We start from the raw sequence: 25000 nt of genomic DNA on the forward strand, positions 1-25000 counted from the left end.
GCAATACTTCAAAAGTGGCAGAACCAATGCCCTAGACGGCCACAGGATGACCTCCCAACTCCTGTACTCAAGGCACTGACCAATAAAGGAAAGCATACCAAAATGCCTTCTTCACTATTCTATCTACCGGTGAGTCCAATTTCAAAGAACTATGAACCTGCACTCCAAGGTGTCTTTGATCAGCAACACTCCCCAGGACCTTACCATTAAGTGTTGGGCACTGAATTGAGTGTTTTGCAAGAGTGGGCTGGGTACAGTGCTCATGTGAACTGCTGACAGGATGTTCTTTTTTAGACAATCCATTTGTCTTTGGGGCTCATGGCCAATAACCTATATATGTCAATCATCTACCAGTATTTTGATGGAAGACAACTTTGCATTATCTAAATTGTACAGCTGCTTATGTTTTGCTTGTTTCTTTGAACTTGCCTTTATTCCTGTGCTGACGATATATTATACCACAGGCAAGAACTCTGTTGATTGTCATTATCCACAGGAACCTCCCTTGCATCATAATGAAGTATTTCTGCTACATTCATGTGCTAACCAGAGACTAGAGTTGTGGCTTTAGCAGTGTAGCTTCAGAGTTTCCTTCAGTCTGCAAAGAAGTTTTTGAAATGTGGTAGAAATGTTATTCATATGGAGAAATGATAAGGGGAATCCACATTTAAATAGACTGGTCATATATTGACATCGTCAGAAATCACACAACACCAGGTTATAGTCGAACAAGTTTATTTGAAGACACAAGCTTTCGGAGCGTAGCCGCTTCATCAGGTGAATTGAGAAAGAAGCCCACCACCAACTGCTGCCTGAAAGTACATTGATGTCAGAATTAGAAAATGAACAAGGTATCCCTTGGATAACACAGCGTGGAGCTCGAGGAACACAGCAGGCCAGGCAGCATCAGAGGAGCAGGAATGCTGACGTTTTGGGTTGGTACCCTTCTTCAGACGCTTCTTCATTTCTGTAGAAGGGTCCCGACCCAAAACATCAGCATTCCTGCTCCTCTGATGCTGTCTGGCCTGCTGTGTTCCTCCAACTCCACACTGTCCTGTTTCTGACTCCAGCATCAGCAGTTCTTACTATCTTTAAGGCATCCCTTGGCACCACTTATCATTTAACTGAGGAAGGGAAGAACAAAATGTATTTTCAAATTAACAACTAAATGAGTAAATATTTGTGCCTTATAGAACAAAAGAGATTCTCATTTGTCTCCAGTCTTTCACAAATTCAGGTGTCCCAAAGTACTATATACCCAGCAAGGTACTTTTGAAGTGCAGTCACTATAGTAAATGGATATTTAGCAGCAAGTCCTTGATATTTACAGTCGTTTTCCAGGAGCTTCCTAATGTTTTCTTTGTTTAGAAGAAAAGATCACTGTTGCTTATTTTGTCATCATTCATCCATAGAACAGTTAAGATGAGGTTAAAGCCTGAATTTCTGTAATGATGGAGAGGATCTCTGTCTTAGCCACAATGATGACACAGCCCTGATTGTCGAAGTCCACAGAGGAAAAGCCAGTACAACCTGGAAATGATCTACTGGTCCGAATTTTCTTATATACTTCAAAATGGTGGTCCAGTACTTTGCATTTCCATGCGTTACCTTTTGTTTCCCCTCTGAATCCCGTCCTCGAACCTGGCATTCACCATATTTTTGTGATTTGGGGAAGAACAAAGAACAATACAGCACAGGAACAGGCCCTTTGGCCTTCTAAGCCTACACCACCACATTTTGCCCTTCCATACTAAAACTATAGGATCTGTATCCCTCTATTCCCTTCCTAGTCATGTATTTGTCTAGGTGCTTCTTGACTGTTCCTTTCATGCCTGCTTCCAAAATGTTCCAGGCACTCACTGCCCTTGATGTGTAAAGTCTCTCTCGCATATCTCTTTTTAATTTCCCCTTTCGCACCTTGAGCCTTTGACCCCTAGTAATTGACCCCTTCACCCTGGGAAAAAGCCTCATACTTTCAACTCTATCCATGCCATTTACAATCTTATAAACTTCTATTTGGTCGCCCCTCAACCTCCTGTGTTCCAGTGAAAACAAACCCAGTCCAGCCAACCCTTCTTCACAGCTAAAATCCCCCATACCAGGCAACATCCTGGTAAAACTTTCTATACCCTCTCCAAAGCCCATATCCTTCTGGTAGTGTGGTGACCAGAACTGTACGCAGTATTCCAAGTGTGGCCTAACTAAAGTTCCATAAAGCTGCAGCATAACTTGCCTATCCTTATACTCAATGCCCCGTCCAATGAAGGCAAGCACGCCGTTGGCCTTTTTTACTACCTTATCTACCTGCGCTGCCACCTTCAGTGATCTGTAGACCTGCACACCCAGATCCCTCTGCATATCAATACAACTAACGGTTCTACTATTCACTGTATAATTTCCACCTGCACTTGACCTTCCAAAATGCATCATCTCACATTTGTCCGAATTAAACTCCATCTGCCATTTTTCTGCCCATGCCTCCAACCAATTTATATCCTGCTGTATCCTCTGACAATCCTCCTCACCATATGCAACTCCACCAATCTTTGTATCATCCGCAAACTTATTAATTCGACCAGCTATGTTTTCCTCCAAATTTTATGTACATCACGAACAGCAGAGATTGCAATGCTGATTCTTGTGAAGCACCACGAGTCACAGTCCTCCATTCCGAAAATCATCCTTCCACTGCTACCCTGTGTCTCCTATGTCGAAGCCAGTTCTGTATCCATCTTGCCAGGTCACCTCGATACCATGTCACTTCACCTTTTTGTGCCAGTCTGCCATGAGGGACCTTGTCAAAAGCTTTATTGAAGTCCATGTAGACAGCATCAACTGGTTTTCCCTCATCCATCATCTTTGTCACCTCCTCAAAAAACTCTATTCCCCACACAAAACCATGCTATCTATTGCTAATAAGTGCATTTGCATCTGAATGCTATTAGATCTTGCCCCTGAGAATCTTTTCCAATAATTTCCCTACCACCGACATGAGACTCACAGGCCTGTAATTTCCAGGATTATCCCTGCTACCCTTCTTAAACAATGGGACAACATTAGCTATTCTCCAGTCCTCTGGGACTTCACCTGTGGCCAAAGAGGATACAAAGATGTCTGCCAATGCTCCAGAATTGGTTTTCTTGCCTCTATCAATATTCTGGGATAGATCCCATTAGGACCCAGGGACTTATCTACCTTAATACATTTTAAAACGCACAACACCTCTCCCCATTAATAGCAACTTGGCTTAGAAACTTGACACTCCCTTCCCTGAGATCATCCTCCACCAATTCCTTCTCTTTCATGAATACTGGTACAAAATATTCATTTAGGACCTCACCTACCTCTTCTGGGTCCACACATAGATTCCCTTTTTTATCCTTGACTGGGCCAACCCTTTCGCTGGCTACCATGTTGCTTTTTCTATTTGTATAAAAAGCTTTGAGATTCTCCTTAATACTGTTTGCTAATGATTTTTCATGACCACTTTTAGCCCTTCTAACTCCTTGTTTAATTTCTTTCCTACTTTCCTTATGTACTTCAAGGGCTTCATCAGTTCCCATCCTCCTACACCTTACGTATGCTTCCTCTATCCTTTTGACCAAGGTCATAAAATCCCTCGTCATCCAAGATTCATGTAACTTGCCATATCAATCTTTCATTCTTGCAGGAACATGCTGCTCCTGAACTCCTATCAACTGCTGTTTGAAATAACCCACGCATCCGATGTGGATTTACCCTCAAACAGCAGCCTCCAATCAAAATTCTCCAGTTCCTGCCTAATGTTGTTGTAGTTCACCTATCCCCAGTTTAACACCTTCACCTGAGGACTGCTGTTATTTCTGTCCTGAGTATCTTAAAACTCATGGTATTATGGTCATTACTCTCGAAATGCTCCCCCACTTAAACTTCACTCACCTGGCCGGGCTCATTTCCCAAAACCATTTCCCTGGTTGGACTGTTTACATATCAAGAATCCCTTCTGATTGATCCTTACAAATTCTGCCCCATCCAAGCCCCTAGCACATAGTGAGTCCCAGTTAAAATAACCCACAACAACCTTGCTGATTTTACATCTTTCCAAAATCTGTCTACATATACTCTCCTCTATCTCCCTCTGGTGTTGAGAATCCTGTAATATACCCCCAGGATTATGATTTCACCTTTCCTATTCATGAGTTCTACCTGTATTGCGTTGCTGCATGAGTCCTCCGATGTATCCTCCCTCAGTACAGCTGTGAGATACACCTTTACCAGTAATGCAACTCCCTGAACCTTTTTGCCGCCCTTTCTATCACACCTGAATCATCTACATCCTGGGGCATTCAGCTGCCAGTCCTGTCCCTCTTTCAGCCAAGTCTCTGTAATCACAAGAATGTCATAGCTTGAAGTATTAACCAAAGCTCTAAGTTCACCTAACTAGCCTATTATACTTCTCTCATTGAAACACTTGCATTTCAGACCACCTCTCCTGTTCTTTTCAGCAGTGTTTCCCAGCTTGTTCTTGTTCTGAGCAATATTTGCCTTGGTTTCTACCTCTCCCTCAATTTCTGCATCTACGACCCTCTCCTCTGGTTCCCATTCCCCTGCTACACCAATTTAAACCCTCCCCAAACACTCTACCAAGTATCCCTCCAAGGACAACAGTCCTGTTCCTGCCCAGGTATAACCTGTCCAGTTTGTACAGGTCCCACCTCCCCCAGAATCGGTCCCAATGCCCCACGAATCTGAAACCCTCCCCCTCACACCATCTTTTCAGCCACTTGTTCATCCTATATATCTTGCTGTTCTACTCTGACTAGCTCATGGCACTGGTAGTAATCCTGAGATAACTACCTTTTGAGGTCCTACATTTCGACTTTCTTCCTAATACTCTTTATTCTGCTTTTAGGACCCCATCCCTTTGTTTTAACCTGCGTTGTTAGCACCAATGTGTACCACAATCACTGGCTGTTTGCCCTCCCCCTCCAGAGTGTCCTGCAACTGGTCTGAGACATCCAGGACCCTAGCACCAGGGAGGCAACACACCATCCTGGACTTCCGTTTGCAGCCGCAGAAACACCTATCTATTCCCCTTACAATTGAATCCCCTAGAACTATAGCATTTCTATCCCTATGTCTCCCTCTCTCTGCAGCAGAGCCAACCACTGTGCCATGAATTTGGCTGCTGCTCTTCTCCCCTGAGAGGCCATTCCCCTGAACAGTATCCAAAACAGTGTATTTGTTGTGCAGGAAAATAGCCACAGGCAATTCCTGCACTGCCTGCTGAGCCCTCCTGGTCTGCCTGGTGGTCACCCATTCCCTTCCTGCCTGTGGAATTTGAATTTGCAGTGTGACCACCGTGCTATCCATGACACTGTTCGCCTCAGGAATGCTCCACACTGTCCCCAGTGCTATCCACGACACTCTTTGCCTTGCGAATGCTCCACAGTGTCCCCAGATGCCACTCCAACTCTGAAATCCGGGCTTCCAGGAGCTGCAGCTGGAGGCACTTCTCGCACATGTGCAGGTTCCAGTGCCTGGCTTTCCACATCGAGCAGGAGGAGTAGGCTATGATTTGGAACTCTCCTGCCATATCTTACCCTTTTAAGTTAATTAATCCTTACAATGTTAAGTACTTTTGATACTAAGTTGAAACTTCTAATGCTCTCTGCTCCGATAACAATTTCACAAAACTTACCTCTTACTCACCAACAACAGTTTCCAGAAAGAGTTTAGGCTTGCGCTCCTTTACCCACTGGAACTCTTGCTGCTGACCTTCCTCTCACAATGTTCTGTCTCCTCTGAACTTTGAATGAGGGGTAACTGTACATTTGTGGTTCACGGAGATAACTGCACATGTTGAACAACAGCTGCCTTCAAACAGACCCTATTCTCACTAGAGAGATTTCCAAAATACGACTTTACACTTTTCAAGAGAATGCCGATGGTATTTCGAGAGGTAAGGTACACTTTTGCAGATGTTCGGGGACACCTTGGAGAAAGATCAGGAGACTTTTGGGAAAGGTCAAGTACCCTTTGGGTGATATTAAGCACAATTAGGTATAGTTAAGAGCAGACATGAAAATGTATAAAAATGGGAAAACTCATTGACACTGTCGGGGAACTGTCAACTGTCTGAATCTCCTGACATTTAAATTTTTGGAAAAGCTACCTGTGACATAAAAAATAAAAGTCACTGTGTGCTGTTTCACTATTTGATGACATAAGCCAGAGAATTATCATTACATATTGTGCTGCGTGACTGATTACACAATCTATCATTTTTCACTGTGGAGTCTCATCACGTCACAGTTTGACAGCTTCAAGTGCTTCTAAAGTTTCAGAAGTAGTACTATGAATACCAGTGTTTAGTTTTGTGAGGGATTATGTAGTTGAAGCGAGCCAAATTTGGTAAATGAGATTTATTCATGAGGTTTCTAAAAATAATATTGAATTTATCAATAGGTGCTTTGGGCATCAACTGGCATTGGAGGCAGTCCAACGAAGGTTCACTAATTGATCCCTGGTGTGGAGTAATTGTCTTATGAGCAGAGTAGTTCACTGGAGTTTAGAAGAGAGGTAACCTTATTGAAACATATGTAGTTCTTTAGGATGGTAGATGCTGAAAGGTTGTTTTCCCTTGTGAGAGTCGAGGATTGCGTGCATGATCTCAGAGTTGAGAGAAGTTTCTTTTTTGAGGATAGTGAATCTGGGGCTGTAGATGCTGGGTCATTAATTATATTTAAGGCTGAGATAGACCTTTTCAGCCAGTAAGGGAATGAATAATTTTGAGGTAAGGGAGTTGAGAATTATCAGATCGGGCATGATCTCATTGAAAGGCAGATCATACCTGATGGGCTGAAATGACACTTCTGCTCCTGTGTACTATGATTGCTTGGTGTTATGCTAGATATTCCAGTGTGGAACACTGCCTTTACAAGAAAAGAAAACTAATTTCTGAAAAGGAGAAGTATGTTTGAAAAAGTCACAAATATTTTCATGCTTTTGTTGATGAGGGTTTATGATCTGGTTATCTTCAAAACACTTCCATTGCATTGACATTTAATAATGATGTAGTATAAGCAAATAAATATATCTCAACTTTCTATTGACAGCTATTAGGATTTTGTTATAACTCCCTTTGGAGAATGAGCACTTCATTCTCATATCTGTTTGCATGTATAATAAATAGAGCAGAAAAGGTATTGACTTGGCAACAGATGGCTTAACCTGCTGCTGAAACCATTGCATGTTTAAAAGAAAAGTCTTGTGTGCACCAGTTATTTCTGTATCAATTGTCTCATGAACTTAATGCAAATTCAGATATCAAACAACGACGAAGCCGAATACAGAAAGGACACAGAGGGCTTGGTGACGTGGAGCAATGAGAACAACCTCTCTCTCAATGTCGGCAAAACTAAAGAACTGATCATTGACTTCAGAAAGAAAGGAGGACAACACTCTCCTATCAACATCAATGGAGGAGAGTTTGAGCAGGATGAGAGCATCAAGTTCCTCGGAGTAACGATAACCGATAACCTGTCATGGACTTCCCATGTAGATGCAACGGTCAAGAAGGCACAACAACGCCTCTTCTTCTCAGGCAACTCAGGAAATTTGGTATGTCCACAAGGACTCTTATCAACTTTTACAGATGCACCATTGAAAGCATACTGTCCAGGTGCATAATGGCCTGGTATGGCAACTGTTTTGCTCAGGACCGTAAGAAATTACAGAAGATGGTGTGCACAGCCCATACGATCACAGAACCTTCCATCCATGAACTGTGTTTACACGGTTCACTGTTGTGGAAAGGCGGCCAACATCATCAAAGACCCATCGCACCCCAGTAATGACCTCCTACAACCTCTTCCATCAGGCAGAAAATGCAGAACCTTGAAGACATGCACTAACATGTCCAGAATGATTGGTAGAATCTGTGGCCAATATTTCCCCACACAGCAGCTTCTTCGCTGCTATTATTAGAGTGCTGATTGGACTCTAACTTCAAAAAATGCTGATCTTGCTAATGTTGATCTTGCCTAGCACATGTCCTGTGTGATGTAACCTGTATGCCTCTGTCCAAGTTTTTTTCACCCTATGTCCTTGCTTACTATGATCTGCCTGTACTGCTCGTAAACAAAACTTTTCACTGTACTCAGGTACACATGACAATAAATCAGTCAAATCAAATCAAATTGTGACAGTCTGTTAGAATATGTGGCTGGATATTGAAACAGTTTGGGCTCTGTACGTGTAATGGATGGGTGTGCAGTCTGGAGTCACTGACCACCTAGCTGATTACCTGTTGAGATTCCAGCAATTGTATTTAAACAGAAAACTGCCCCTCACAGCCTGAATCATCACACAAGCATCTCCCACCTCCAACTGTGGAGCTGGTACTGGATGGCCTTTGCCTTAAAGCACCAGCAGCCTGATTGGACATTTTCTGTTCTTTAATTGTCAGATACCTTAAACTGGGATTTGTCTAAAGCACTTTTGTACAGAGGCAAGCTCTTGAGGCAGTCCCCAACCCGGTTTCTGACCCCGGATGAAAAATGCAGCTCATGATTTCTGAAACAGCAGGAAGCACAGCTGTCGCATTTTGTAACCGGAGAACTGCAACTGTGCAATTGGTGACCTCAATTTGAGTCAGTCACTAATAGTTCTTTTAAAACTATGCTTCTAAAGTAAAGTTTGATTCACAATTAACTGTACAATTTCTGGATTTTGAATGCTCATGATTTGGTTTTAAGTCATATTGCTTTCCTGTTTGGTTGCACTGTGTAGTCTCTGTTTTATTATTCAGACTTTCTGAGGCAGACTCCTTATGACTAAAAAAAGACTCTTCTGAAATGCAATGCTTGGTCTGCATTCACACCTAGCCATAAGATATTTTATTGGTATATATTTTCCTGAAAATTTACAGTAAAATAGTGGGACATTGACAAGCTTCATTACAGTACAAAAGTCTGCCATTTCAAAGGGGACAGTAGAAAATATGCCCAACCACAAACAGATTTTAACAAGGATACAACCAAATCCTACTGCATTATACAGTACAGTTTACTTTTAATGTATGTTTGCCACATGATGTTTCTCCTTTGTTTTTGATTTCCTGCTGTTGAAGAAAATTTGAAGAAAATGATACGTAGATCAGCGTTCTGGCCATGTGATGTGGTCACATTATGGAGGTGGGCAGGTGCAAAACTGCATGCTGCAGGGTGGCATGTTGGTTTGCTGAAACTATTCCATCACTAGGCAATATTTACTGAGGTGGGGTTGGGATTGGCAGCTGTGCCTGCCTGCAAGCAGTGGGTGCCCAATTACTTGGGTTAAAGGGTTACTTAGGGCTTGTCGTCCAGAATGATTGGTAGGATCTGTGGCCGTCCTGATTCGTCACTTGTTTGGCCTCAGGCTACCATATGGAAGAATTGCCAATCCAAAATGGCCCCATCATTGTCCGTTACTTGAACATTTTCCTGACCTGCTCTCTACCTTTGAAAGGATGGCCACTCGCTTACCTGCCTTACGTGGATGGCAAGATTGTCCCTGGGCTAATATTTCCCCACTCACCACAGGGTTATTTCCCATTTGACCCTGATGCATGGATCCTAAATGAAAAACAGAAGTCCTGTCACCTTGTCTTTTCTCTTTTATATGTACAGCAACACTGAGAGAAGTCTTAGAGTATTCAATATGGTTTAATCATATTTTCCTAGATGCTATTTCATTTTTGCTACAATAAACTGTTGTAGTAAAGGGTTCTCTTGGAGCCCAATCTAGACTATTTATTTACTGCTACAACCTCCTCCATCAGGCAGAAGATATAGAAGCTTGAACACATGCACCAGCAGGTTCAAGAACAGTCTCTTCCCTGCCATTATTAGACTGATGAATGGACTGTCCACCTAGCTGATTACCTGTTGAGATTCCAGCAATTGTATTTAACTTCAACTAATATTGATCTTGCTAATGTTGATATTGCCTAGTGCATGCCATGTGCGATATAACATGTATGCCTTTGGCAAGTGTTTTTTATTCACCCTATGATCTGTATGTCCTTGCTCACTATAATCTGCCTGTACTGCTTGTAAACAAAGTTTTTCACTGTACTTAGGTACATATGACAATAAATCAATCAATTAATCAATCATTTGGTGCTTCCTGCTAATTCGCAGAAGTGACCTGAAAGTGAATATTGGGAATAGTTTGAAGATACATTGTCATGAGCAGACTGGTGTAAATATTGCTAGAAAAAGACACATTTGGTTGAAGCTTTTTGTCTTGTATTCATCAGGACAATTCACAAGAACACCAAATCAAAGAGGAAACTGATGTTTATGTTTCATGAGAGCATTTTTACCCTGATGGATCAATTAATGTTGATTGATAGTTAACTGCCAGGCTATATTTACATTTTAAACCAGGCAGGTTGACTCTGGTCAGGGCATTGCCCAGGGAAATAAATGGCTGTCTCCTATTTTAATAATTTGAAAAGGTGCTTGCGTGTTCTTTTTAGCTGCAAAGATCAGGGCCCTGTGCATCAACACATGTAGCTTTCAGTCTATGCAAATACACTACACTTAAAGCGTGGCTGACATTTCTAAATTGATTGTCTGTGTAATTCTTCACACATTTAGAATTATCCAGTAAAAGTTGTCCAAATACGGAATCATATCTGATGTTGGACATTGTGTTGTGAGTTTTGCAAACACTGGCTCGTTTAGTATGATCAGTACTTTGCTTATTACAAATAGCTAAAGAAGTAATTATTGTAATCAATCTGTTCAGGAGTGCTATCAAATATCTCCATGACAGGTGGGACTTGAACCTACACATTCTAGCTTAGAGGGGGAGGTAGCTCTACCACTGTGCCACAAGACACCCAAAGGATCATGCCGTTCACCAAATTAATGCTTTGGGGACGGGGTTCAATCCCACTATACCAGCTGGTGAAATTTAAACTCAATTATTTAGAAAAAAATGTTGAATTTAAAAACTAGTGTCAGTGTCTGTGAAACTCTCATCAACTATTGTTAAAAATTTTGGGTAGAAATGGTATGCAGAGATATGAGGAAAGGATGGGTGATTGGCACTATGTTATCAAGCCGGTACGGGAACGATAGGCTGAATGGCCTTTTCCTGCACCATAATGATTCTGTGATTCATTTAATCCATATTCTCCACCATGCATACTTACATTGACTCCATTCTTGTACTTGTTTGGCTCAGTTGGCAATGCTTTCACTTTGGAGACACAAAGGTATGTACTAAAGGCTCTCCCAGGACTTGAGTCTAGGTTGATATTGAATTTTGCTGCTTTGCTCAGTCAGCTGTTGTCATTAGACATCAAGGCTGCCTGCTAATTCAAGTAGATGTCAAAGTTATACAGCACAAAAACCCTGTTGAGCTTGCATGGTAACAGTGATTGTATTTGAATGTAAGAAAAAGTTGGGGATATCCGAAACTGCATAATTGCATCTTGGTTTTCTTGTTTCTTCCTTTTCCTCCAGCCTGACCATAAGCACAGTATTTAATTTAATTTAATGTGTGCTGAGAATGAGCTTTGACTTTATAAAGTTTTTCACCAGACTGATAACCTGTACCGAAAACATGGAAAATATCTGCCATTTCTACTCTTTTGGTGAAGGGAGATGCAAAACCTGTTGTAAAAACTTGAAGTCATGAAGACAATATAGATTTTGGTGTTGGAAGCCTGAGAACAGATGTTAGACCTACAAGGTAGTTATTAATACATGATAACACAATGTTATGAAACAGCACAAACATCTTCATTGTATCAGTGAAATTCCAGACAGTTGAAAAAAAACTTCTTGATATTAGGAGTGTAATTTGTCTTTGGAATGTTTAGTTATGACTATGTCAGAATAAATTGCTCAAAATGAGGTGCAGTTATCTCCCTATATATTTCCATTCCTTCAAAACTCTATTATTTCTACGTTTTTGACCAACAAGCACTGGGAAAATGAGTGAACAGGATTTGGTGCGAGATTGGAAATAGGTAGCGGAGTTCTGGATGACCTCAACTTTATAAAGGGTAGCTGGAAGCTAGAATGTCAGAACCTAGCCAAGTGGGTTTGAAATATTCAAGTCTATATTAATAAAAGCATGATGAGTATTTCAGCAGTGTAAGAGCTGTACCAGCACTGCACTTGGGCAATGTTAGAGGTGAAAAAGGCAGCATTAGTGGCAGCACAAATTATAATGCAGTGTAAGTCTGCCATAATCTTCTTAGCTTTTGCAGCTTAGACCAAAACTATACTACAGTTTCTGGTGGATTCTATCCTTAGGCTGTCTTTAGAAAAGAATTGAAGATTCTAGATGCCATGTCCTCATGAATGTGTTTTCCAGAGGCAGGGTGGTGTTGAGGGACCTCGTGGTCAATGAAATAGGTGGCTATCCCACAACCTTCCTGCCCACCACCAACTCAGTCCCCAAATACAGTGCAAAATCAGGGCTCCAAATAACCCCTTTACTTTAGGCTTATTGAAGCCCTTCAGTGACCAATTATTGCCCAATTAATGCCTTAATCTAACTGCATTGCCATACTGGGCTGAGTAGCGGCAGGCAGGTGAGAATGAGAAGGCTTTCTTAGAAAATCTGTTGAAATGTAGGTGAGGATGTTGGGTCAGCTTGGGGTAAATCATTTTTGCAACAGCGTTGTGCTGTTCAGAGGCATGCCCTCAGACATTACCCCAACCCTGCCTGTCCTTCAAAATCCCCCACCCCACCTTCCACTGACTCCTGATCCCTCCTTTCCTAAAATTCTGGATATCTCTCTATTATGTAGCCATGTTGTGTGTGTCAAATTTGAGTCCTGGGACTTGGGAGGGCTTCTGGGCAATCAGATTGGATGGAAGATAGCAATAGTCATCGCTGCCCTACCCCTTTTACAGACACCCATTGCTAAAGTTCAGCTCATAAAGAAACTTCAACTGTTTTATTTAACTTTCTTCTGAATTAGTCATTTGATAATCCAACTTCATGAGTCTACTGTGAATGATCCAAATGTTTCCAGGCATCTCAACTTCAACGCTATTCAGGATCTCTTTGTATATTTTGATTTCTTTTTTGAGAGAGGAGGAAATTTCTGGTATTTGTCTTAAATCTGACAGTTTATTGGAATCAACCTGACTCCCTATTCTTCAACTGAAATTAAAGTGATTTCTAAACTTACTTTTTCCATGCACTTTGGCTATGTGCTGTTTACTCAGTTATTATTTTTACAAGCAACTGTGAAGTTTATTTTTGATGTTCAAACCCATTATTTTACATAGGTTTGGAGCCTATAGTTCCATGACTGCATGTTCATATTGATGGGGTGCTCGGATCTTTTCAGCTTTCAGATTTGCAGAGACAGCTGATTTTTTTTTGGTTGGAATGGATGTTGGGAATCAATGGAAATCAACTCATCTTTCTATATTTCATAGCAATAATCAGTTAATGTATTATTGATATTATATTAATACATATTCATTCACTTCGGAAAATAGTAGACATTGCACATGAAGTTTTCAGTTTACCACTTCTAGTCTATAGTTCCCATTACAGTGATGCTGTTCACTTACCATTTTTGTGAAAACACAGAAATTTCATGCTTTTTGGGGACATAATAGTTGCAAATTAAGAGATTAAAATCTTTACGAGGAAAGAGAACATTATAATAAAGCCTGATCTAAAATAAGGAAGTTCCTAGAATTCATTATTCTAAAAATGTTGGTTAAATGAGTGATTAAGAATTGTGAGCAATATTTTATCAGCTTTATTTCAGGTTTCAGGTTGAAGAAGTATCTGTTGTTTTCACCGGAAGACGTGAATAATTTTTTAAGCTTTTTTTTCTACTTGCAAGCCACATACATCCTGTGGTTCAGAGGGCTGGCTCTTGTGTTTCTGTGAAAGGCACTCCAAATAATTAAAGGAGGAGCGTAATAATTGATCCAAGGATGATACTCCATCAACTCTTCCCTCACTAATGCAGGATTAAACCATTGCCTCTTCCAGATGTGGTGTGAAAACCGTATCATCCAAAATTTTGGAATACTGCATGCAGTTCTGGCCTCCCTGCTGCAGGAAGGATGTTGTGAAACTATAAAGGGTTCAGAACAGATTTACAAGGATGTTGCCAGGGTTGGAGAGTTTGAGCTTTAGGGAGAGGCTGAATAGGTTGGAGCTATTTTCCCTGGAGCATCCGAGGCTGAGGGGTGACCTTACAGAGGTTTACAAAATCATGAGGGCATGGACAGGGTGAATAGTCAAGGTCTTTTCCCCAGGGTGGGGGGTTTCCAAAATTGGAGGTCATAGGTTTAAGATTGGAGGGGAACGATTTTGAAAGGAACCTAAGGAGCCAACGTTCTCATGCAGAGGGTGGTGCGTGTATGGAATGAGCTGCCAGAGGAAGTGGTGGAGGCTGATGTAGTTACAATGTTTAAGAGGTATGTGGATGGGTATATGAATAGGAAGGGTTTAGAGGAATATGGGCCAAATGCTGGCAATTTAGCATATCTGGCTGGCAAGAACGAGTTGGTCTGAAGTGTCTGTTTCCATACTGTACAGCTCTATGACTCTATGACTCTAAGCGCACTTCACTTAAGTCTTCTGTTATTTATTTTGTGCATCTATCTGGTCCTTCTGATGTGCGCTGGTTAGGCCTTGGCTGGAGTATTGAGTATTTCGGCGCAACACTTTTGCAAGGATGCTAAGTCTTGGATGCTGAAGAGATTTGTTACTACCATACAAGAGATTTGTAATGTCAGAGAAACTGCAATTACTGTCTTCGAAGCAGAGAAGGTTGTGATGAATTTTGGGAGAGGTGCTTACAGTCAGAAATGGTTTTATGAATAATCTGAAATAAAAAAAACAAAGTGCTCGAGAAATGCAGCAAGTCTGGCAGCATCTGTGGACAGAGAAAGCAGTTAACATTTCGAGTCCAATGTAACTCTTCGGGCTCAACATTAATTGTGTATTTCTCTCTTCACAGATGCTGCTAGACCTTGTCAGTTTCACTAATGCTTTCTGTTTTTATCTCAGATTTCCAGCATCTGCAGTATTTTGCTTATATTTATGAATAAACTGCTCCCAGTAGCAATACGGATCACAAACTGGACTTCACAGATTTCAGGTGAATGGCAAGATTCACAAAGTGAAAACAATTTACGTAGCAAGTTATGACCTGAAATGTACTGCCTGAAAAATACATTAAAAGATCAATACTAACTTTTAAAAGGGAATTAAATAAGTACTTGAACAGGGAAAATGTTTACAGAGTTGTGGGGACAGAGCAGTCATGCAAACTAATTAAATAGCTCTTTCAAACAGTCATGATGGGTTGAATGGTCAGCTTCTATGCTCTTTCCTTCTAGGTTTCTAATGTTGAGATGAATTGCCTCATCAAACAGTACAATTAAATGAATCATGTCATTTGCAAAGGGAAATAAAAGTTGAACAAAACTTATTCTTGAAAGTATTCTCTCGATTATTTTAGGAGTTGTGCGATAAAGCTGAACCTGTGCTGACTTTAATCTGTGCATTGTATTAGTAGAGGATTGGGGCAGTAGCTTTTTCTATTATCCTGATTTTTGGTTTGCTTCTATTTGACTATATTTACAATAAAGTGAATGAATTTTAACAAGATGCTTCTGAGATACATAATTTGATTAAAAATGAACACTGATCCAAAGATAGAGTTAAATGCTTGATAAGGCATGACCAAAAACCTGGTCTGAGGTGACAGAGTTCTTAAACAGGAAGCGAGCGATTGAGTGTATAGAGAGGCACTAGTGGGGCATACTGCAGAACTTTCAGCAACAACTGAATTGACTGAGCCAAGAAAGGAGGCAGACAAGGTTACGAGGTGAAAATATGTAGTCTTCATATTGGAGAAGAAGCTTCATTCATCATCAGGTGGGACAGAAAAGTTGTGAAAAGTCTGCTTCAACCTGCGTCATTGGTCAGAGAGAGGAGAATAAATCAGTGTGGAGTTAATGGTGCAAGTGACGGTGGCATTACTGTTCCCAGTGTTTAACTGGATGAAGTTGCAGCCAATCCAGTGTTGGATGTTAAGCAAGTAAGTTGACAACTCAAAGCTTAAATGTGAGGAATGCCATGTTGAACGTATGTGTATTGAACTCCATCCCACAATGTGTATCTTCAAATAATAAGAACAGGAAGCGAAGGACTTTGAATGAGAATGGAAAATCAGTGTGTGTATTTCATGAAACTGGTTCTCCTCCCTCACCCCACAGTACCAGGTACTGTACCTTAAAAAGGAGCCAGCAGATAACTAGCTGTTGGAATGAACCTCCAGTTATTCTTCTTTGCTGTGATTGAGGGCAACATGATGCTTACAAAGCTCCTGCTCCATGGCATATTGAACTTTGCATGTATATGTTTTTTTAACTTCATTTTTGTAATGCAAATATTGATGAAAAGATGCCTGTTGATTGCCCCAGTATTCCTGGTGCACTTCCAATGTCAGTTTCCTGTATCAAGTGCTGTAGGCTATGGTGAAGGTGGTCCTACAATTCCATCGTATAATATTACTATATTTGTATATATTTGTTTTAACCATTTTTCTTGTAACTTCTTTGGCTTGTAGAATAGGACGTGTTTTCTCAAACAGTCATATTCATCAATGAGCTTTCAACAGGATTAATCGTAAAAAAGCAGTCTAACTCATTAACTCCCTCATGGTTCGATCTTTCTATCACAGAACATTTTAATCATTTAAATCTTATTTTAATTTTGAGACCTCTATTAAAAATATAACATTGTTCAGGAACTCTCATTAGCCAGGTATCAGTGGGTACCTGATGAGAGTTGTAAACATTGCCAAGATAAACCAGAATTGTGAACATGGATAGGAGCTGAACGCACTTCTTTTGTTCACATCAGAATAATAGATTGAGAAGATAGCTGACTTTCAAGTCTTTGGATTAAGTTTGGATGGGTCCCAGGTCACAGAAATTTTCTCATGCAGGACAGTTTAATCTTGTACCCAAAATATAAATTTCCATTGTTACCTCTATGCTAACTCCTACTCAATTCATATGTAAGATTCCATTAAACAAACTGCTTCCCATTACAGTCCTGTTAAGTGTTGTCACTGTTCTTAGTATAACTTTACACAAAAATGGTTTTCAGGGAAAACCACGCTTAATGTTACACAGTGATAGCACAATTCACCCTCAGGTGAATTCTTTCTATATACTGCTTTCCATTGTTTCTTTCTTGGGTTCAGTGGTTTAAGCAAGGAGTTAAATGGGTTGTTCCAACAAGATTTGCCAATTTACCGTTGCTAAGTAGAAGTCACAAATTTTAATGCTTGAATGATATTTTCTTGGCAAAGTGGCTGTGTTTATCCAGATTCAGCTGGACCCCTGAGACCGAGCATTTAAACTGAAATCCCATATTGTGTATTGTACTGGTGCCTATTCTCGATAGGCTTCTCTGAGTTATGAGGTTTGAGATTGTACTCCAAACTGGTACTTCTAATTCTACCAAAGCCATACTGTTATAAACACCTTAGAACTACTTTGTTTCACCTCATAGAAGGAAGGAATTTAGCTGATCATAATCGTATGCTCTTTTTATGAACTAATCCCTTTGCTTCTTATCCCCCATTGTTGAGCTTTGAATATTTGTCCCACTTTTGAATCACTGTGGTTCCTGAGGTGCAATGGCAATGTCCCTACCTTTGAGCCTGGAGACCTGGGATAAAGTCCCAGCTGTTCCAGAGACGTGTAATGACAATCCTGAACAGATTGATTAGAAAATATAGATTTCTGTTTCAGCTACTGTCAACAATGATTCCTCTAACAACTCAGTAGAAGTAAATTTCTTCTGGCCTCTTTTCCCTCTTTCTCAGTGAAAAATGCAAGCCTTGCTTTGACTCTCAGAAAGAGGAAGTAGGCTTTCCTTATCTATGCTATCAAAATCTTTTATAATTTTCTTTTTTAAAACTACATCTTTTCACCCATTTGTTCTAATCTGACAAAAATAATACCAGTAACACATTTGCATCTAAGGTTTGCTCTCCGCTTGAAGGCATTGTTGCTCTTCCTATTATGGGATGTTTAAGATTCTGATTGTAACCAAACTGTTGTCTCATTAAGTTCATTAGTATATCTTTGCTGTTCTCATCTGTTGCTTTAATAAAAACCCATTAAATGTGCAGGAAATAATTTTCATTATCAAAGTGGGTGAGGCATTAGGAATTAGATTCGTGTGGCAGATTACACATCATTTGAACACTTCATTAATGTTTCTTTTCAGTAGCTCATCAAACTAAGTGCATATTTAAACACATGGTAGTTTCCAATTAATGGTAGGGAAGTGGTGTGATATTCGGTCGTTTTAGATCAGATGTTTTTAGCTTTGAAATGATCAAATCACATTATGAGGAAAAATGTAAATCTCCTCCGAAGTATGTGTTTTCATTCTCTTACCTTGCACTTGCAGGAGAGCACTTAACCAGATTGTTTACAGGTTGGAGGTCTGCATCACACTGTTTTATCTCCAACTCCATCTATAACTTGTATGTCATGAGGCTCCTTGCTGGAGGCACAGACGAATGTGTCTCATCAAAGCTTCCTGAGAAGGACTATGCTTTAGTGCCATGATTCTAGCTAGAAAAGGACTCTTGTTGAAAGCCAATATACTATATTGAAGATTGTCCAGTTGCACAACAATCCGTCTTCAATTGCTGAGAAAACACAGCTCTGGCAACTATTTTAGGTATATTTTTGATAATGAAAAGGCGTAATATTATTGAGAACCAGGTGCCTCTGGATGCTGGACAGCAAAAAGTAAACTTTGCTTTTATTTTTGACATTGGAAAATTGCTTGAATTTAATTCCAAAAATCAAAAGTGAGCGCAGACAATTTTGAATACTTTTGTGTTTGATGAAGTTGGCTTCCATTGTGCAAATCAAATCCAGACTGCAGAAATGGATTGCAATTGAATCTGTTCCGTGCTGTTTGAGGCAGTTTATACACGCTGTGGCATAATGTTAAACTCTTATTAGGAAGCAAGTTTGAGATGTGGTAAATGCAATGCTTAGTGCACCAATAGAGAGATTCTCTTGAAGGGCATCAGCCGAACATTGAACGCCTACAAAGTTGTCTATGGTCTCAGTAAATCAGAAACATTTAATTCAAAAAATTTACAAAAACAAAGTTGTTGGAAAAGCCCAGCAGGTCTGGCAGCATTTGTGAAGGAAAAAACAGAGTTAACGTTTCGGGACTGGTGACCCTTCTTCAGAAGCGGACCTGAAACGTTAACTCTGTCTTTCCTTCACAGATGCTGCTAGACCTGCTTAGCTTTACCAGCAACTTTGTTTTTGTCCCTGATTTACAGCATCCGCAGTTCTTTCGGTTTTTAATTCAAAAAGATCTTGTTTTTTTTTTTCTCCTGGCAGACTAAACCTGTTGCATTCGCAGTACGGACAAATGTTGGCTATAGTGCAGCACTGGATAATGATGTCCCTGTCCCAGGCATGGCTATCTCATTTGAACCAAAGGATTTCCTACATGTCAAAGAAGTAGGTTTGATACACATTGTAGCATTTAACAAAATTTGTCTTAATCAATGTGTGAATATATGTATTTACTTTTTTCTTTCGTTTTGCCCATGTTTAGAAATTTAGCAATGATTGGTGGATAGGACGGCTGGTTAAGGAAGGCTGTGAAATAGGTTTCATCCCGAGTCCAGTCAAATTAGAAAACATGAGGTTCCAGAATGATCAAAAGGTGAAGCAAGGAAAATATCACTCAAGGTAAGTGGACAGAACGATCTGGATGTGGAAAGTGCACAGGACCAGCATGTGATAATTTAGATCTGATTCAACAGAGCTGAAGTTCCTCTGTTCTGATTTGTCAGATTAATCAGCTTAGTCTGACAAAATGCAGAAGAGAAAATCATGCAGGTGTCTTGAAAACAAAATGGTACTGATGAATAATTTTAACTCAGGTCAGGCTTGAAATTGGATTCCAAATCAGATTTGATTAACTGTGCTGAGGACTGAATGTAGTTAAGGCCCAAAAATAAAAAGGGAAGCTGGAATACTTTACTGAATGCTATTCTTGACTCCTCATTTTTATTTTAAACGTAAAATGTTTAGTGAAATTTGTGAGAACTGGAAATTATCAAATGAAGATTGTACATACTAGAGTGATGACGAAAAAAGGAAAATACAAATGACCTTGCCTCAATTCACCTAAGACTACTTATGGCAATTATAAATCAAATACATATTAAAATACTAGTAAACTTCTTTGAAGAAAGTACTTTGGATTATATTGGTCTAGACTTTGCTGGAGTGGGGTGTCTCATGATGTCATGTTCATTAAAATTGTTTGTACTGCTGTATTTTTATGACTTTAGTCTGCAAATTTCTTGCAAATGCAAACAAGTATCATTACACTGATCGCAACTAGGCATCTAACTGCTTTAAGGATGAAAAATATGAATTAGGAGTGGAAATAGGCCATTCAGCTTCTCTGGCCTGCTCTGCCATTTAATAAGATCAAACGTGATCTGATTGTGGCCTCAAATCCAAATTTCTGCCTACACATAATAACTTTAACTTTAACTTAACTTTAACTCTCTTGTTAATCTGCATGTCCTCTTCACAACTTACTTTCTATTTTACTATCTTTGTATTGTTGCTAAGTTTGCTGATGATGCACTAATTCACTTTAATCAAAGTCCATTCATATAGATTGCAAATAATTGAGGTCCCAACACTGATCCTATGGCACACAATTGTCACATCCTGCTAAGCTAAAAGGATCTGTTTACACTCACCTTCTGTTTTGTATTAGTTATCACAACTTCTGTCCTTGCTAATAACTGACCCCCAACACCAAGAACTCGTACTTTGCACAGCAATCTTTCATATGACTCCTTGTCAGATGTCTTCTGGACATTTCAGTGCAGTACATTGACTGGTTTCCCTTTTATTTATTTTTGTTGCTTGTTACTTACTCAAGAAATTCTAATGAATTAGTCAAACATGACTTTCCTTTCACCTATTTTTCTAATCAACTTGTTCAGAGGTGTTATTACACACCTCTGGAGAAGGTTAAACTTGAATCCGAGTCTCTTGGTCCAAGAGTAGGGACATGACCACTGTGCCAAAAGAGGGCTCCATGACTCCCCTTTCACAAGACTCTGCCTGATTGCATTCAGATGTTCTAAGAGTCCTGCTATAAGCTACAGGTATTTCTCCTATAATGCGATAGTTGCATTCTTGTCTGACCTCGCGTTATAGAAAATTGCCATTAAAAGTCATGTTCTAGGGAAATTGTTATAGAAAATCACTATACCTGCACAGCAGAAAGTTTGTGTTATCCAAACAGCATCCACTATTCATTAATCAAATTACAGCCAATTCACATTAATGAAACACGCGTTATAGCAGAAGTACCTGTACTCAGTAGTAGATTCCGGCATTTTCGCTTTGACAGATGTTAAGATGGTTCTGGCATTTTCCAGTCTTTAATCAAGACCTTTATTCCTTGATGAAGATCTTTGTTATCAGTTCACTTTTCACAAATATTGATTTGCATCCTAAATCTAATCTTAACCCTAACCCTGATCCTTTTTCTGATTGTTGCAATTTAAATTATTATAATTTTCAAATTTAGTTGTTCTGTACTGCCTTCTATGCCTCTATAAAATAATTGCTTGGATATCATCTTCCACTGAAAAGGAATCTCAGTTTCTCCAGTTGCTGTTTTAGAATTCCAACATTTAATACAGTGCATTCCAAACGTTTTCTCACTTTGAAGCTTAAAAATTATCATGACCCTCTCAATGAAAGGGTTTGGACCTCTAGGAGATCCAACTGTTTGGAAAACGTTTGAAGACTTTGGACCTCAGAGGTGCTGTTTGAGAGAGTGTATAGCTTTTAAACCTTGATTAGAGCTCCACAATGTCCTCAGAGCTTGCAATTCTAAAATTTCAGCCCATGACCTCCACTTGGGTCCCAACCCCCACTTTGGGAAACCCTGATCTAACGCAATGTCACTTATTCAGTAGGGAAATTCCATCGTTCTTAATGTCTTTCTTACCATGTCCAGACCAGTAGCTGATGTAAAAATTTAGACATCAAATGTAATTATTTACCTGCACGGGTAGCAAAGCAAAGAATGTATTTATATAATTCAACTTGATAAGGATACCAACTATAACACACAATTCAGATTTTGATATTCACTATCAAAAAGCTGTCATTGCTTAAATTAAATCGGTGCATCATGCAATCAAAAGCATTGATTAAAAACAGTAATGCAGAGGATGAAATGGAATAGTCCTACCGAGTGGGGGATGACAGCAGGAAAAACTGCCTAACCAAGAACGTCACATGCTTAAAAAAATTACAAATATTTTATTTTTGTTGTATTTACATCTCAGAAATCGAGCGCTGAGCTAAACATATCTGTACCAATGTTTGTGCTTCAGACAAATGTTTTCTCCCTCCCTTTCCCATTTAATGGTTAGTGTATTTTTCTGATCTTCCACATATGCTTATCTAGTTTCTTGTTAAAGATATCTCTGCTTTTAGCTCTGATTGTTGCTTGTTGCAGAGAGTTACACATTCTGTTCACTCCCTCTTTCTTGATGAAGGAGCTTCTCCTTATTTTTTAAAATTGATTTTATTCATGAATATCATACATGTATGTCCCCTAGTGTTTATATCCTTTACAAGTGGAACCACCTTCTTTATTCTCCCCTGTCAAAGCCTTTCGTGGTCTTTAAGGTTTTTAACAGGTCACCCCCCAGATTTGTTCAAGACAAGAGTGTCCCAATCTGTTTAATCTTTCTTGATGAATATAACTTCTCAGTTCTGCATCTACCCTTGTAAATCTTTTTTATCCTTGAATTTTCTGTGTTCCCTACTACTCTCATCATTCAGAAATGATTTGCAGAGAAGTATTTGTAGTACTATTAAGTGTAGTGATGGCAGTAAAAATAAGAGCGACAAACTATTGAAAAGATCTGGAACAGTTAAGCAGAGGGTCCAAAGAATTCGAGTTGATGGAAGTTGGTTATTTTTATTGTTGTTTAGTTGTGTCATTGATAGTAATATCATTAAATTTAATTTGTATCTGTCTCTTCTAGTAAATCAGGTGGAAATTCATCTTCCAGTTTAGGTGATGTTGTGCCTAGTTCTAGGCGATCTACTCCTCCCTCTTCTGGTAAGTAGATTAACAAGTTCTCTCCCTGCTGAATTACATAAATGTTGTAATTATTATTAGTTTATTGTTATTGATAGCATATTGAGTTATATGTTCTGAATGTTCCTCTGTAAGCATCCTGTACGTAAAAGCAATGACAGCATTTTATCTTCATGCTGCTGATTAGTATTTAAAGTAAGAACAACTTTAGGCAGGACAACTTCCAAACTTTGGCCTTTCAAAACAAAACTGTATCACATGACATCCCCCATTAGCTCAGCACGTCTGGGCTACAGGTAAAGCTGCTGCCCAATGAGCCCTGTGCCTTAAATTGTTAGCCCTGTGTGGATGCACATGTCAGGATTGATGTTGGCCAGAATCAGATTGAAATCTGTCACACAGCCTTCCTTAAGTCAGTGACACGGTTCAGCAAACTTTTTATGATTTAAGTTAATTCATACAAAGCGACACAAGATTTATTTCTAATGAGGAAAATTTAATGAGTGAATTGTTGATTGGAGGAGGAGAGATCCGGTTATATTTGAAGATCTCAAATGTGATTTCTTTAGTATGGTTAGTTAATCATTGCTATACTACACAAATTCTGAAGTGAAAACATGCAATTTCCTGATGGAACTTAAATTGAAGCTACAGTATGTTTTACCAAAACAGGCAGGAGATTCTTAACTTCAACGGCAGAAGGTTGAGAATTAATATTTAGGAGCTTCCAAATTCAAGTAAAATCTGAAGATTATTTTGCCATGCAGCTTAAATTTTTACCATCATGGCTGATGATCATGTGATGTCTTTTAACTGCAAGTTATTAACAGATTTTGAAATGCAGAACAATGATACTGCTGAGAGCAATCTGTATGATGTTTGCTTTATGTGTCACCATTACATTTAGCAAGATTTTTGTGCTTCTTTTGTGGCCCATCTTGTTAATCATATCCTGAGTCAGTTTGCAAAGCATTTAGTTATTGTTTTCCCTCCATAACTGGCCTAGTCTTCATTTGTTGCATTCATTTTAGCTCTCCATTCAGTCTGAAAATCGGTGATCTCTGAGCTATAACTTTGGTGTATAGATCATCTAGAGATTGCAACTAGTACTTGCTTGTGATATTGTTCAGATATTTACTTGGGATTGCAGTAGGAGCTAAAATTCACTTACTTCAAGATGACTTCTAACTTCTCTGAGACTAACCAACTGCATTCCTACTGAATTTGTGCAATTTTTTAATATTCAAACTTAAAGTCATAATTTCCTTTTTAAACTGGTGGAATTATACAGTGAAAACAAATGAAAGGTAGTTGAATAATCCAATATTAATTTCTAAAATCTACAGAATGAAATTTATAACCAAAATAACAAGATGGTGGCTGGCTCCCTCCCTCCAACTGGCATCTATCTAGTCGTTATGTAAACACTCATGTCTACATAAGCTGGTGTTCCACTGTCTTGTATTACTCTATTCTTCACCATGAAGTTGCTCCTCCAATAGCTTGGTACAAAGTTGTTGAGCACCACTTGGCAGTAGAAACCAGCATCTCGCATCTTGCAACCAATGACAGTATCTATGAGAACATACAAACGTTTGGAATGACCAAAGGTCCAGCTTCCTTTTGAATGTGTTTCTCACAAACACAATTACAAACGTAATTTTTGCACTGTACTTCCCCCGCTTAATTGACTACCTTTGAGGGGGGGGGGGGGGGGGGGGGGGGGGGGGGGGGGGGGGGGGGGGGAGGTGGTGGATAATAATGACAGATTCCAGCAAGTTGGAAGAATTTCAGAATGCTAATGTAATATGATTCT

General features: G+C 39.5%; 1 protein-coding gene across 1 annotated transcript; it reads left to right on the forward strand.

Moving 5' to 3' along the window:
• Positions 1 to 5920: 5920 nt before the first annotated feature.
• Positions 5921 to 23228, forward strand: LOC125481483 (voltage-dependent L-type calcium channel subunit beta-2-like). The gene is made up of 5 exons (XM_048593081.1): positions 5921 to 5941; positions 7306 to 7602; positions 19422 to 19544; positions 19642 to 19778; positions 23129 to 23228. The coding sequence occupies exons 1-5, from the start codon at positions 5921 to 5923 to the stop codon at positions 23211 to 23213; spliced, it is 663 nt and encodes a 220-aa protein (XP_048449038.1). The 3' UTR covers positions 23214 to 23228.
• Positions 23229 to 25000: the final 1772 nt, after the last annotated feature.

Source organism: Rhincodon typus, unplaced genomic scaffold, assembly GCF_021869965.1.
Source record: "Rhincodon typus isolate 14 unplaced genomic scaffold, sRhiTyp1.1 hic_rhity00002306, whole genome shotgun sequence".
Taxonomy (NCBI): Eukaryota; Metazoa; Chordata; class Chondrichthyes; order Orectolobiformes; family Rhincodontidae; genus Rhincodon; species Rhincodon typus.